General features: G+C 45.3%; 1 protein-coding gene across 6 annotated transcripts; it reads left to right on the top strand.

The window, feature by feature from the left end:
- Positions 1-2,138: 2,138 nt before the first annotated feature.
- On the top strand, positions 2,139-10,795 carry LOC310700625 (uncharacterized protein). Of its 6 annotated transcripts, none has more exons than XM_083490592.1 (5): positions 2,333-2,449; positions 4,159-4,179; positions 4,861-4,939; positions 7,936-8,136; positions 10,173-10,795. In XM_083490592.1, the coding sequence occupies exons 1-5, from the start codon at positions 2,426-2,428 to the stop codon at positions 10,340-10,342; spliced, it is 495 nt and encodes a 164-aa protein (XP_083346718.1). In that variant the 5' UTR covers positions 2,333-2,425; the 3' UTR covers positions 10,343-10,795. The 6 variants fall into 6 exon arrangements, with proteins under 6 accessions (XP_083346716.1, XP_083346715.1, XP_083346720.1 ...); XM_083490591.1 differs by having other exon boundaries at positions 7,927-8,136; XM_083490590.1 differs by lacking the exons at positions 2,333-2,449; positions 4,159-4,179 and adding an exon at positions 2,139-2,325.
- The last annotated feature ends 1,898 nt before the right edge of the window (positions 10,796-12,693 follow it).

Genomic DNA, 12,693 nt, shown 5'->3' with positions numbered 1-12,693 from the left:
CATATAGAGCCAGTAACAGTGGTGTCCAAAGTATCATTAACAATCAAATATCCAATCACTCTGTCAGATTTTTTTGGAATGCGTTGATATTACTCAAGTTGCAAGGAACTTAAGACTGACTGGTCAGTTTGGTCTCATGAAGTTTTTAAATTTAAAATGTACCAATAGATTGTATCTAAAGATGTCCTGCTGCAAGCAGAAAGCTTCTTCACTTCAGACTTTTGCCTTAGTAGAAGAAGAAGAAGAAGAAGAAGAAGAAGAAGAAGAAGAAGAAGAAGAGGAGGAGTTTGGATTTGATATCCCGCCTTTCACTCCCCTTCAGGAGTCTCAAAGCGGCTAACATTCTCCTTTCCCTTCCTCCCCCACAACAAACACTCTGTGAGGTGAGTGGGGCTGAGAGACTTCAAAGAAGTGTGACTGGCCCAAGGTCACCCAGCAGCTGCATGTGGAGGAGCGGAGACGCCAACCTGGTTCCCCAGATTGCAAGACTACCGCTCTTAACCACTACACCACACTAGCAAGTACCGCATTGCACTAAAAAGTAATGTGAAATCCAAGTACATCCATTTGCACAAAATCCTTTGCTGTTTTTCCTCCCGTCTGGATTTATTTTGTTTTGATTATTTCATAAACACCTTGTCTAGGGCAGATCAAGCCCAAATAAATAGCTGGGTCACATGCAGTTGCACACTGCAAAACGATACCCCAGTGGCTGGAAGACAAATGCTGGAAAGCGACGTTTGCTGGCCCAAGGCTTCAGATCTCAGAGACACTGCTTGCAAACATATTTTAAGGGGGAAAGTGCACTCCAGCTATTGCTTTCCATTAACAGACATGCAGTTGCAGGCATATTGGCTGCACTTCCACATTCTTCCAAGTCCTAGCAGAAGAGTTCGCACAAGAATGCAGTTAACAGAACGTGCTCATCGGTGCACTTGCATTTAGATTTCAATAGATGCGACCCAAAGTTTGTGGGCATACAGTTGAAAGCTAAAATATAAAATACAGTGGATGCTCGGATTGCGAACTGGATCCGTGTAGGATCCACGTTCGCAACCTGCAGTGTTTGCAACCCGCAGCGGCGCATCTGTGTATGCATGGGTTGCGATTCGGTGCTTCTGTGCATGTGCAAAGCGCGATTTAGCACATCTGCGCAACTGCCGAAACCCAGAAGTAAGCCATTCCAGTACTTCTGGGTTTCGGCAGTCCGTAACCCGAAAAAACGCAAACTGAAGCGTCTGTAACCCGAGGTGTGACTATAGGGTACTACTACGACTTCCAGGCAGTATTGAATTCTTGCATCAATTATTTTAGGGGAAAAACAAAACTCTGTGCCACTGTCCTGTGTCCAGACTCCAAATGTAATAAAATGTTTCCACTGGCCCATGTTTTCAAACAGGTGTCATAACACCACTGCCCAGCTGAAACCTGTAGCATGCTCTGAGTAAATGATTTTATAAGTTTTAAGCATAAACACGAGTTTAGAAAGCATAATAAGGCAAAACTCGTGCAGTGCTGGCTCGCATGCCAACAATCCTTTCGGACAAAGCGAATTCCTCCTGAGAACGCGTGCATACCCAAAAATAAATAATCACCGGAATAATAATGGATGATGTGGAGTTCAAACTTCAATACAGTAGTAGTAGTAATAATAATAATAATAATGGATTATGTGAAGTGGCGTTCAAACTTCTATACAGTAATATAATAATAATGGATGTGTGAGGTGGAGTTCAAACGTCTATACAGTAATAATACTGTAATAATGGATTATGTGAGGTGGAGTTCAAACTTCTATACAGTAATAATGATAGATGGTGTGAGGTGGAGTTCAAGCTTCTATATAGTAATAATAATAATGGATTATGTGAGATGGAGTTCAAACTTCTATACAGTAATACTAATAATAATGGATGGTGTGAGATGTAGTTCAAACTTCTATATACTACTACTAATAATAATAAGGCAAGCTGCAGAGCGCAACCTCCTCTGCGCCCTCAGCCACGCATGCGGCGGGCACGCGAGACACCGGCAGGGGCGCGCGCGGGGGAGGGTTCCCAAGGGATCAGCTTCTTGGTTCCGTGATCGGATTGGTCGGCTGCTCAAGGGGAGCACCCCGAGGGTAGGCCACGTGACACGCGCACGCCTGCGGCCGCGGAGTAAGTGGCGGCGCAGCTGCATTTCGGGGCGGGCGCCGGTTGTGTCCGGGTGACTCTGTGACTGAGGGGAGGACTCTGGCCGCGCGGGGCGGGGGGCGGCAGCGCGCGCATGGAGGCGGTCGGGCAGCGCGAGCCTCCGGGGCGCCTCCTCCTCCCAGAGCAGCGGGTGAGGGGAAAACGGCCACGGGATAGGAGAGAGAGAAAGAGGCTCTGGAGTTCACGTGCAGGGGGAGGAAACACGTGTTAAACTTGTGCTCACCTTCGAAATGTCCAGCTACCTTTTTGGGAGGGTGAGGAAGGGAGGTCTCACGAACAGCTGTCGAGCGGTTCCTTTAAAACAGTGGTTCCCAACCTTGGTTTTTGGTCATGCCCCACCTAAGCATCTCTCAAATCCTAATGCTTCACATATCCTAATGCTTCCTAAATTCTTATTATTCAACAGGTGAACTCCTATTCACGTGGAGGAAGCCTAAAATGCCATTCACTGAGATATTATTTTCGAATTGCCCCCCTGTGGTTGGGAACCACAGCTTTAACATGTAAAAGGAAACCTGCCCCAAAAGAGGACATTAGGTGGAGGTATGGCAGGCTTCTGTTAGGAGGAGCAGAACTTTAGTTTGTTGAAGTGTTTCTATTGATTTTTAATACTTTTTTGGGGGGGGCAACTGCCCCTCGTGGGTTATGCCCATGTCCCCCAACAAGGGGGAATTGAGAATTGGTGAATTGGAAGGAAACCTGTGAGGGTCGCTGAGTCCAAGATTGTGCTGCTACTTTTGTTCTGGCAAAATGTGGGGCGGGGAGGTTGGGGGATGGGTTTTTTAAATAAAAAAATTGATACTGAAGTGATTTCAAAGCATAGGTGCCAAGGTCCACGCCCCAATAAAATATTTGAGGGGGCCAGGCTGCCCCAAAGTTGTTGGGCGTTGCCATTCAGATTGTGTGTGCCGTGTCTAGCGATGGATTATGTGGGTCCCCCAATGTTTTGTTCAAGTTGTCACTCTCCCTTCAAAGCAATCCGTTGCAAGCTGTTGCAGCCTAACAGGATGGCTGCTCTGAAGTTTGTCACACACACGTGCACACATGCATACACATGAAATTGTAAATCTGTCTTGTGCTTGGCTACGCACAACTTGAATGCATGACCTTTTGCACAACCTTTCCAACACATGCATTTGGAGAGGATCCCTAACTTGGCAGAAAGAGAACTCTGAAATACAGTGGTGCCCCGCAAGACGAAAATAACCCGTTCCGCGAGTCTCTTCGTCTAGCGGTTTCTTCGTCTTGCGAAGCAACCCTATTAGCGGCTTAGCGGTTTAGCGACTATTAAAGGCTTAGCGGCTAAAAGGCTATTAGCGGCTTAGCGGCTTAGAAAAAAGGGGGGAGCGAAAAAAATTGCAAGACTCAGAAGACGTTTTCGTCTTGCGAAGCAAGCCCATAGGGAAATTCGTCTTGCGAAGCGCATCGAAAAATGGAAAACCCTTTCATCTAGCGGGTTTTTCGTCTTGCGAGGCATTCGTCTTGCGGGGCACCACTGTACAGGACAAAACTGTTGTGAATACAGGACTAGCATTTGACATTTAAATAGGGGACAGTCCTGTATTATACAGGACAGGTGGCAACCCTAAAATGCAGGAACATGAGGTTCCCCATCCCATTTGAAACCATACCGGACCCTGCTTAGCTTTGCAAATGTGCTAGTGGTTTTATTGCTGCAGACTCACATTTCCTCTGCTCTTGTAAAGAACAGCTTCCCAGGGTACTGACTTTTTCTTGGATGAAGTAAGGTGGAGTTCAAACTTCTATACAGTCCTCCAGAATTATTATTACGTTTTGTAGGGAGGGAGTGGAAATTAATATGGGCCTTTTGCATCTGAGGCATTTTGTATTATTCTGGGGAATCGCTGGATAAATTATTTACTTTCTGAGGGCTTTAAAAAAATCTGTAGAGTGTTTCCCTGTGGTTGATCCTATATCTTCTGTTGTTCTGCTCCTGACAAAGACAAAGAATGAGCATTATCAGGTGAACAAATGGGTGAAGATTTAGAGGTTTTTTGTTCATTTGGATAAACTTGTTGACACCCTTCTTTAGAAATAAAATTTCCATCCTCTGAGCAGGAGAGTTGGAGTGTGTACCTCTTTATATGGCTTCCTTTTTTGACTCCAGGGAAGCAAGTGTGCCAGTGCATTTGTATACAGTGGTGCCTCGCAAGACGAAAATAATCTGTTCCGCGAGTCTCTTCGTCTAGCGGTTTTTTCGTCTTGCGAAGCAACCCTATTAGCGGCTTAGCGGTATAGCGGTTTAGCGGCTATTAAAGGCTTAGCAGCTTAGCGGCTAAAAGGCTATTAGCGGCTTAGCAAAAGGGGGGGGGGGAGCGAAAAAAATCGCAAGACTTGCAAGACGTTTTTGTCTTGCGAAGCAAGCCCATAGGGAAATTTGTCTAGCGAAGCAACGCAAAACCGAAAAATCCTTTCGTCTAGCGAGTTTTTCGTCTTGCGAGGCATTCGTCTTGCGGGGCACCACTGTAGGTCACAAACATTTTGCTCACTGTAAAAGGTAATGTAACACAACCTTTCAAAAATAAAGAGATGGTTACCAAAAGCTCAATAATAGGATAATTTATTGTCCAGTAACAGCCAATCTCATGAGGAATCCAATCAAAGATGTGGATCATTTGACTTCTTAAACGTTTTCCCCCTCTAGAAAAAGGCTGATGCATCTGCATTTGCTGGACAGGAGGAATTTGAAGTGGTGAAGACTTTCAGCTGGAGGCCTGGAAAAGGTACTTTTTGGGGTGGGGAGGAAATGGCTGAGAAGTACAATCTTAGCTTTGAATACCAGAGATTCCCATATTCCTGGGAGAAGGCCCTGTAGTTCAGTAGTAGAATACATACCTTGTATATCTCCCAAGCTCTCAGTCCCTGTAAGAGACTTTGAGTAGCAGAACTGGGAAAGAGGACAGCCACTGCTAGTCCTTGCTGGTCTTGTTCAGTAGATGGTAGCTCCTTATAATATTACATACATATATTGCTGGGATCTGCCCTCTCGGGAGACAGATCCTTCGGGGGTTGAAGTCAAACTGTTGGAGCCTGCTGTGGCTACCGTATTTTTCGCTCTATAACACGCACCTGACCATAACACGCACATCGTTTTTAGAGGAGGAAAACAAGGGGAAAAACATTCTGAATGAAACAGTGGATGTATCATTTTTGTGCTTCATGCTGTGGCCACAGACATGTGATCTGATGGTGAATTTGGGCTGACCCAATGCAAAGATCCTGAGGATCCATGTGGATCCATGCTTTGTAACCACGTTTTTGCACCATTGCAGCCCCAGACAACAGTGGGTGCGTGATTTGGGGGGGGGCAGGCTGTAGCCATGGACATGCTATGTTCTCTGGTGGTGAATTTGGGGGTGACCCAATGCAAAGATCCTGAGGATCCATGTGGATCCATGCTTCTTAACCACATTTTTGCACCATTGCAGCCCCAGGCAACAGTGGGTGCATGATTTTTGGGGGGCAGGCTGTAGCCATGGACATGCTATGTGCTCTGATGGTGAATTTGGGGTGACCCAGTGCAAAGATCCTGAGGATCCATGTGGATCCATGCTTTTTAACCACATTTTTGCATCATTGCAGCCCCAGGCAACAGTGGGTGCATGATTTTGGGGGGGCAGGCTGTAGCCATGGACATGCTATGTGCTCTGATGGTGAATTTGGGGTGACCCAGTGCAAAAATCCTGAGGATCCATGTGGATCCATGCTTTTTAACCACATTTTAAGTGGGGAGGGAAGGAAAAACACAGGGACAAGGAGCACGAGAGGAGCGTGCAGAGAAGCAGCTGGCTAAGAATGCAGGAGTGGTGTATAACGGGAGGGAGGAAAGGAAGGGGAAAGTTTTCCCCCCACCCACCCAAGCCAGCCAGCCAGCCAGCTATCTCTCTCTCTCTCTCTCTCTCTCTCTCTCTCTCTCCCACCTGCATGTTTTCAGCAGCACCGGAGCACAGAGAGGAAGGAACGACACTCTGCTTTCCCCTCTGCTTGCCTGGAGGGGAGGGGCTTTCCCTGCTCTTTGTTCTGTTTGAGCAAACACAGCAACGAAACAGAAAAGGGTGGGCATTAAGACCCTGAGGCAGAATGCAGGAAAGCAGCAGCTTCCTCTTTTCAGGTTTCCCTTCTCCGAGACGCGCAATTTGATTTTTGCCTGATTTTTCGGCTCCAGGGACCACACATTCGCTCAATAACACGCACAGACATTTCCCTTTCCTTTTTAGGAGAAAAAATCTGCGTGTTATAGAGAGAAAAATACGGTATGTTTTTATCTCCATGAACTGGAATGTGTGCAGAGGAGGACAACCAAGATGATCAGGGGTCTAGAAACCAAGCCTTTTGAGGAACAGTTGAAGTTGCTGGGTATGTTTAGCCTGGAATCGAGGAGCCTGAGAGGAGATGTGATAGCCATCTTCAAATATCTTAAGGGCTGTCGCATGGAAGATGGAGCAAGTTTGCTTTCTCCTGCTCTAGAGGGTAGAACTCAAACCAATGGCTTCAAGTTACAAGAAAGGAGATTCCGACTAAACATCAGGAAGAACTTTCAGACAGCAAGAGCCATTCAACAGTGGAATGGTCTGTCTCGGAAGGTTGTGGGCTCTCCTTCCTTAGAGCTTTTAAAGCAGAGGTTGGATGGTCATCTGTCAAGGATGCTTTAGTTGAGATTTTTGCACAGCAGGGGTTGGACCAGATGACCCTTGGGGATCCTTCCAACTCTTACGATGAGAGCTGTGAGGCTATAAACTGAACAAGGAAGTGCTACCATGAGAGCTGGAAAGCCATGCTCCCATGTTTGCAACCTGGGAAGGGAGTTTGGAAGATTACACAACAACTTTTGTTATAAATGTTGGATGGAGTAACCCCTAGCATGTATCCATCCCATAGGAGCCAACTCCTAGGGGCCAAGGGGTCTTTGCATCTCCCTCCCAATAAAATATTTGAGGGGCCCCCCAGCTGATGGGCATTGCCATTCAAATGGTGTCTGTGCACCATGGCAATGTGATCAATTATACAAGGCTTACTTGCCCCCCCCATCCTGCAATATTTTATTCCAAGTTGGTACCCCTGATCCACTCTTGTACAATGAGACTAACACTTCTGTTCTGTCCCCCAGTTGCATCCCTTTTGGATGACGCGGTGTCACCCAGCATTTCACACTATTCCATGAAAGTTGCTGGCTACCTCACAGTCATTCTGCACCCCACCATTATTCCATCTCTCTGCCACAGTCATTCCCAGAACGACCAGTCTTCCCTCCTTGGATGTGCTTCACAAACCCATGACAACATTTTCTTTTTTTTCACTTAACCGCACCATCCCTTCCTCTCTCTGCGCTAACTGCCCCAACCGCCACTTGACCAACATTCAGATTCCCTTCACAACTGTTGCCAAAGCTTCCCTGAAAGGCTTCTGCCTCTCCCTCCCAACTAGTTACGTTTTTACTTATCCCTTGTTTTCCTCAGTCAACTAGCTTTATGAAATAATATCCGTTAAAACGGAAAGGGAAACCTCAGACAATATTTGATACTAAAAGATTACCAGGTGGGAATTTGTAATATTCAAAGATCGTCTCAGTTGTTTTCTGCTGCCACGTACAATGAAGTGAGGAAATGGCTAAGCTGATTTATCGCCTTAACCTATCAAACTCCCTAGGTTTCTGGATCCATTTTGCTGTTTAATTTTTCAAATAAATCAACAAAGGCTTCTTTCTTTATAGGTTTGGCAGAACATGCGGTGGAGAAAGCGAAAAGCGCCCTTGAGGAATTGGAAGACTTTGAGTCACCCTACGAAGACTCTGAGTCAGATGGCGAAGACTTAAGCATGCCCACAGATGCAGCTTTTATTGAGACGAAAACTGTATCTCACTATGTAGAAGAGGACTGGGATAAAGAGTTGGAAGACAACGAAAACAATAGCAATCCTTATGGTAGGTGGATGCCTCAACATGGTTCTTTTTGAAAAAAGAAAAGAAGAAATGCTAGAAAGCCAGGTGTCTAGGGAGAGGTGCATTGTGGGAAGATTTCTTTAGAACTGCTCTTGCGATAGGCCAATAAAAGTGTCATAAGAACATAAAAAGAGCTTGTTGGGTTGCTAGTCCAGCATGCTGTTCTCATGGTGACCAGCCAGATATATGTATGTGAGAATCTCATAAGCAGAACGTAAGTTCAATAGCACTTGTGATTCCCAGCAACTGGTATTCGGAGGTATCCAGCTCTGATGCCTGTGGTGGTACATAGCTTCATGACTATTAGCCATTCATAGTCATATCCATGATTTTTTTAAAAAAGTATTCTTTGAATAAGTTGTACCAAATTGAGTATGAGATTAAAACTTAAGGGGTGTGGGTGGGTGTTTAAAAGGAAGCTACTATAGACTTTTTTTTTTTACCCACCTGTCTATAGAGGACAGAGTGTGGTGTAAAAATAGGGATGTTTCAAGAACACAAAGGTATCTCTTTTAATCTGTGAAACTTTGGAGATACGCAGTCTAAGACTACATGTGTCACTCAGTTCATAGCAACAGCATTAGATGTGTGAGAGAGTAGAGCAGTGTGGGAGAACAGAGTAGGCCGGGTATATGCACCAGTCTTTTGAAAAAGTAGTTGTAAGACAGCTAAAGATCAAAATCTACTTGGCACCTAGATGCAGCGGTTGTCGAGACTACATTGACAAAACGTACATCCCATCTCCTTGTAGGGCCAGCTCTGTCATGAGGCAGAGTAAATCAGCCGCTTCTGGCAGCAGGTGCTGTAGGGTGGTGGCGGCAGCAGCAGTTTGTTGAGCCATTTCTCCTGAGCCCTCTGGCCATTCCCATTCTGAGCTGGTGCTCTGGAAGCAGTGATACTTCCTTGCTGTTGGTCTGGGTTGGCTGACTGTCTTGCCTAGTTACCTTCTCCCAGTACATCACAGATGGTTGGGAAAAGCCCCCGAGAAAGCAAGCAGAGAGGGAAACAGGCCAGGGCTTGTAGTCTAGCAGCCATCAGACATACACACATATTGCTCTACTCAACATGATGTACTCTGGTGCTACCACTTCTGGATTACAGCATTGGTTTGAGCAGTTAGTGAGCAGTAGCGCTGGAGAATATTATCTTCCTGAAACTTGTTCTAATCAATAGAGGAAGTTTCCATTTGTTCTGCATGACTTGCTGACATGCTTATTGCAATATGTGTGGAGTGGTGAAGGAAGGGGAAATTAATTATTCAGTGGTATAACAACAACAGCAACAACAACAACAACCAACAACAAATTTTCGTGCCATGCCATGTTATTTTACTTAAGAGAGCCAGTGTGGTGTAGTGGTTAAGAGCAGTAGTCTCGTAATCTGGGAAACCAGGTTCGCGTCTCCGCTCCTCCACATGCAGCTGCTGGGTGACCTTGGGCCAGTCACACTTCTTTGAAGTCTCTCAGCCCCACTCACCTCACAGAGTGTTTGTTGTGGGGGAGGAAGGGAAAGGAGAATGTTAGCCGCTTTGAGACTCCTTAAAGGGAGTGAAAGGCGGGATATCAAATCCAAACTCTTCTTCTTCTTCTTAACAACTTGGATCCAAATATCACTGTGTTCAGCATAGACCTTTATAAGGCTAAAGTAAGTTGACATACTGCTTAAGTAAGTTGATATCCTTTGATGAGAGTTGCAACCGAATTGCAGAATAAGCACACACTGATAAACAGTCTTGAGATCCAATTTTGTGCATGTATTTAGCTTTCTGTTCTCTTGGCTCAAGGAAGAAAGCTGACAACATGGCCTTAAGGGTTGTTGGGAAGATAAAATGATATCCTCTCCATGTATCCTGCCCTAGGCTTATTGGAGGAAGGGTGGGATGAGAGGAATAATTGTTATCAAAAATAATTTGCTCTGATGTCAAGAGGGCCTTATTCCCTAGTGTGGGTTCTTAGAATTGCAGCCTGTTGAAAACAGCTTTATAGACATAATCATATTGATTTAAAATCACTCAACAGATTTTGAAGATGTGATTCATGGCGGAGGTTTCTTGGATCAAGAGCCAGTGGCATGTTCAGTTCGAGAAAAGCCTTTGTATGACCCAAGCTTGCACCATGTAGCACCGGTGACTTGGAGACAGGTAGAGACTATGCCAGTGGAAGGCCAATTTGATGATGCTGTTGACTGAGGTGACACGGGTAGAAATGTGGACTTCTAAACTTATATCTCCTTGAAACTTACTTGAGACTCAACATGAACACCTCTTGTATTTTATGGAATAGTTTATACAACTTGGAAACTAGAGAAGTGGAAGATCAGAAACTAGGTGGATGGCAATTTTGTAGCACTTTTCGCTTTAAACGAAAGCGAAAACGGCTTGGAAACGGTATAGGTTTTATTTTTCAGTTCAGCATGCTGTTACTTTGAGCTGCTTATTACTTTCCCCTTGTCTCGTGTGCAATTTTAGTTATTTGATTTGACACGAATGACCTCATTGAGCTGTCAATCCATATTTGCATCCATGTTACAAACTCAACATTGTAACTGTTGCACTTCAGTTTTCTTGTAAATGTTATTTATTAGACTTTGGTGTTCTGACAGGGTCGCTCCTGAAGAATACAGGCTTTTTGAGTGTGTACAATGTGTGTGTTTCATTTAATGTGATTGTCAATATAAATGTGGGAGAAATGGCTGATGCAACATACTGCTCTAGCACCTGAATTCTTTTGCCTGCCTTCCATTGATTTAATCATGCAAACACAATGGGGCTCTTAACAGGAAACACAAGATAATCCCCAATTAGTTCGAGAGCTATCATCCCCTTGTCTTGGATTGAGCCTCAGACTTGCTTCCGTGCACCTGATTTCCTAGAAGCCAAGGAGCTCCTGTGCTGACCCTGTGCTTTTCCCCAGTAAAAAGGTAAAGGACCCCTGACAGTTAAGTCCAGTCATGAATGATTCTGGGGTTGCGGTGCTCATCTCGCTTTTTTGGCCGAGGGAGCCGACGTTTGTCCGCAGACAGTTTTTCCGGGTCATGTGGCCAGCATGACTAAGCCGGTTCTGGTGAAACCAGAGCAGTGCACGGAAATGCTGTCTACCTTCCCACCAGAGTGGTACCTATTTATCTACTTGTACTTTGACATGCTTTTGAACTGCTAGGTTGGCAGGAGCTGGGACCGAGCAACAGGAGCTCACCCCGTCGCGGGGATTCAAACCGCCGACCTTCCGATCGGCAAGCCCAAGAGGCCCAGTGGTTTAGACCACAGTACCACTCGCGTCCCTTTGTTCCTGTAGTTCATTGCAATTGTAGCCTGTGCATATGCAGTGCCATTTACATGGTGAAAACGTTCACAGAAATCTGTGCAACGTGGCACCTTTTCCGTATATCACACTTTGGCACTGAATTGAGTTCACTAGATGCTTCCTGCCAGCTGTTGCCTTGAACATTGTGACCTGGTGTTTGATGTTGATGCCGAAACTCTTGAAACACTTCTGTGTACGTGTGTGAAGGCTGATTCCTCCTTTGAGGATTAATTTGAGTGACACCTGCTATTGCAGTCTATGCAGGACAGCCCCTAGAGGGCAGCACCAACCCAGCCCATAGTTTATGGCCTGTTTCCTCAGACAATAGGCTCTTACAGGGTGCAGCGGCAAAGCGATATAGTCCGAGACATGTTTAAGTGTTGATCAGGTGATACTGTGCAGGTGAAATTGTGCTTAATTGGGCCAGTGAGGTTCCCCCACCCACCCCCAAAATTGTAACATCTTGTAACTCGCATATTTTATCTGCCAGTTATCAGAATAATAATTAAAAAACCAATGATGATTTATATTTTTTGGTTCTGTTAATTGGTATCCAGCTGCACCTGCCATATTTGAAAACAAATTGAGCTGCCCTTTCCTATGAGCTCAGAAAGAATATCGCCTTGTCCTTACTCTCGTTTTCAAGGGATCAGAATTAATACATAGAGAATTAGACTGCACATCATTCCTGCATAAAAAAAGCTCAACAACTTTGACCCAACCCCCCCCCAAAAAAGGGGTAGATCACTGCCAGTTTATAATTGTGTGAGTAGATCATGGCAGTCTCTTGAAAGTTGGCCGTCTCTGGTCTATCCCATCCCATTGCTAACAATGACTTCAGTGTCTGCGTGTGAATCTTACATAGCTGAAGCAGCACAGTCCATGCACAAGAAGGAAGTATTCATTTGGGGGAAACCCCACGTTTGCAGAAGTACAATAAATGTTTAGGGGAAAAATAAAACCGGGTGAGCCCCTCACCCCAAGGCCCCATAAGGACTGAAGCCTACTCAGTCACAAAATGCCGGCTGACTTTTGGGTGTGGACCCAGGGATAAGAATAATGGAACAAAGTATCTCAGAAAAGTGTTGCTGGCTCCCTGCTTGGTCAGAACCCTGACCAGGAGCACCCCACACTGCAACATTTTGGAAATAATTGTCATACGCAGACATTCCTCCATTTATTTATTTTTTATTATCAGGAGATGCAGAACTGGGTGTCACCAGCACAGTAGTAGCGG

Source organism: Podarcis liolepis (assembly GCF_965112155.1).
Source record: "Podarcis liolepis genome assembly, chromosome: 2".
In the NCBI taxonomy this organism is placed as follows: domain Eukaryota; kingdom Metazoa; phylum Chordata; class Lepidosauria; order Squamata; family Lacertidae; genus Podarcis; species Podarcis liolepis.
The sequence above is the reverse complement of the archived record's forward strand: the minus strand, read 5'-3'. Positions and strand labels throughout refer to the sequence as shown.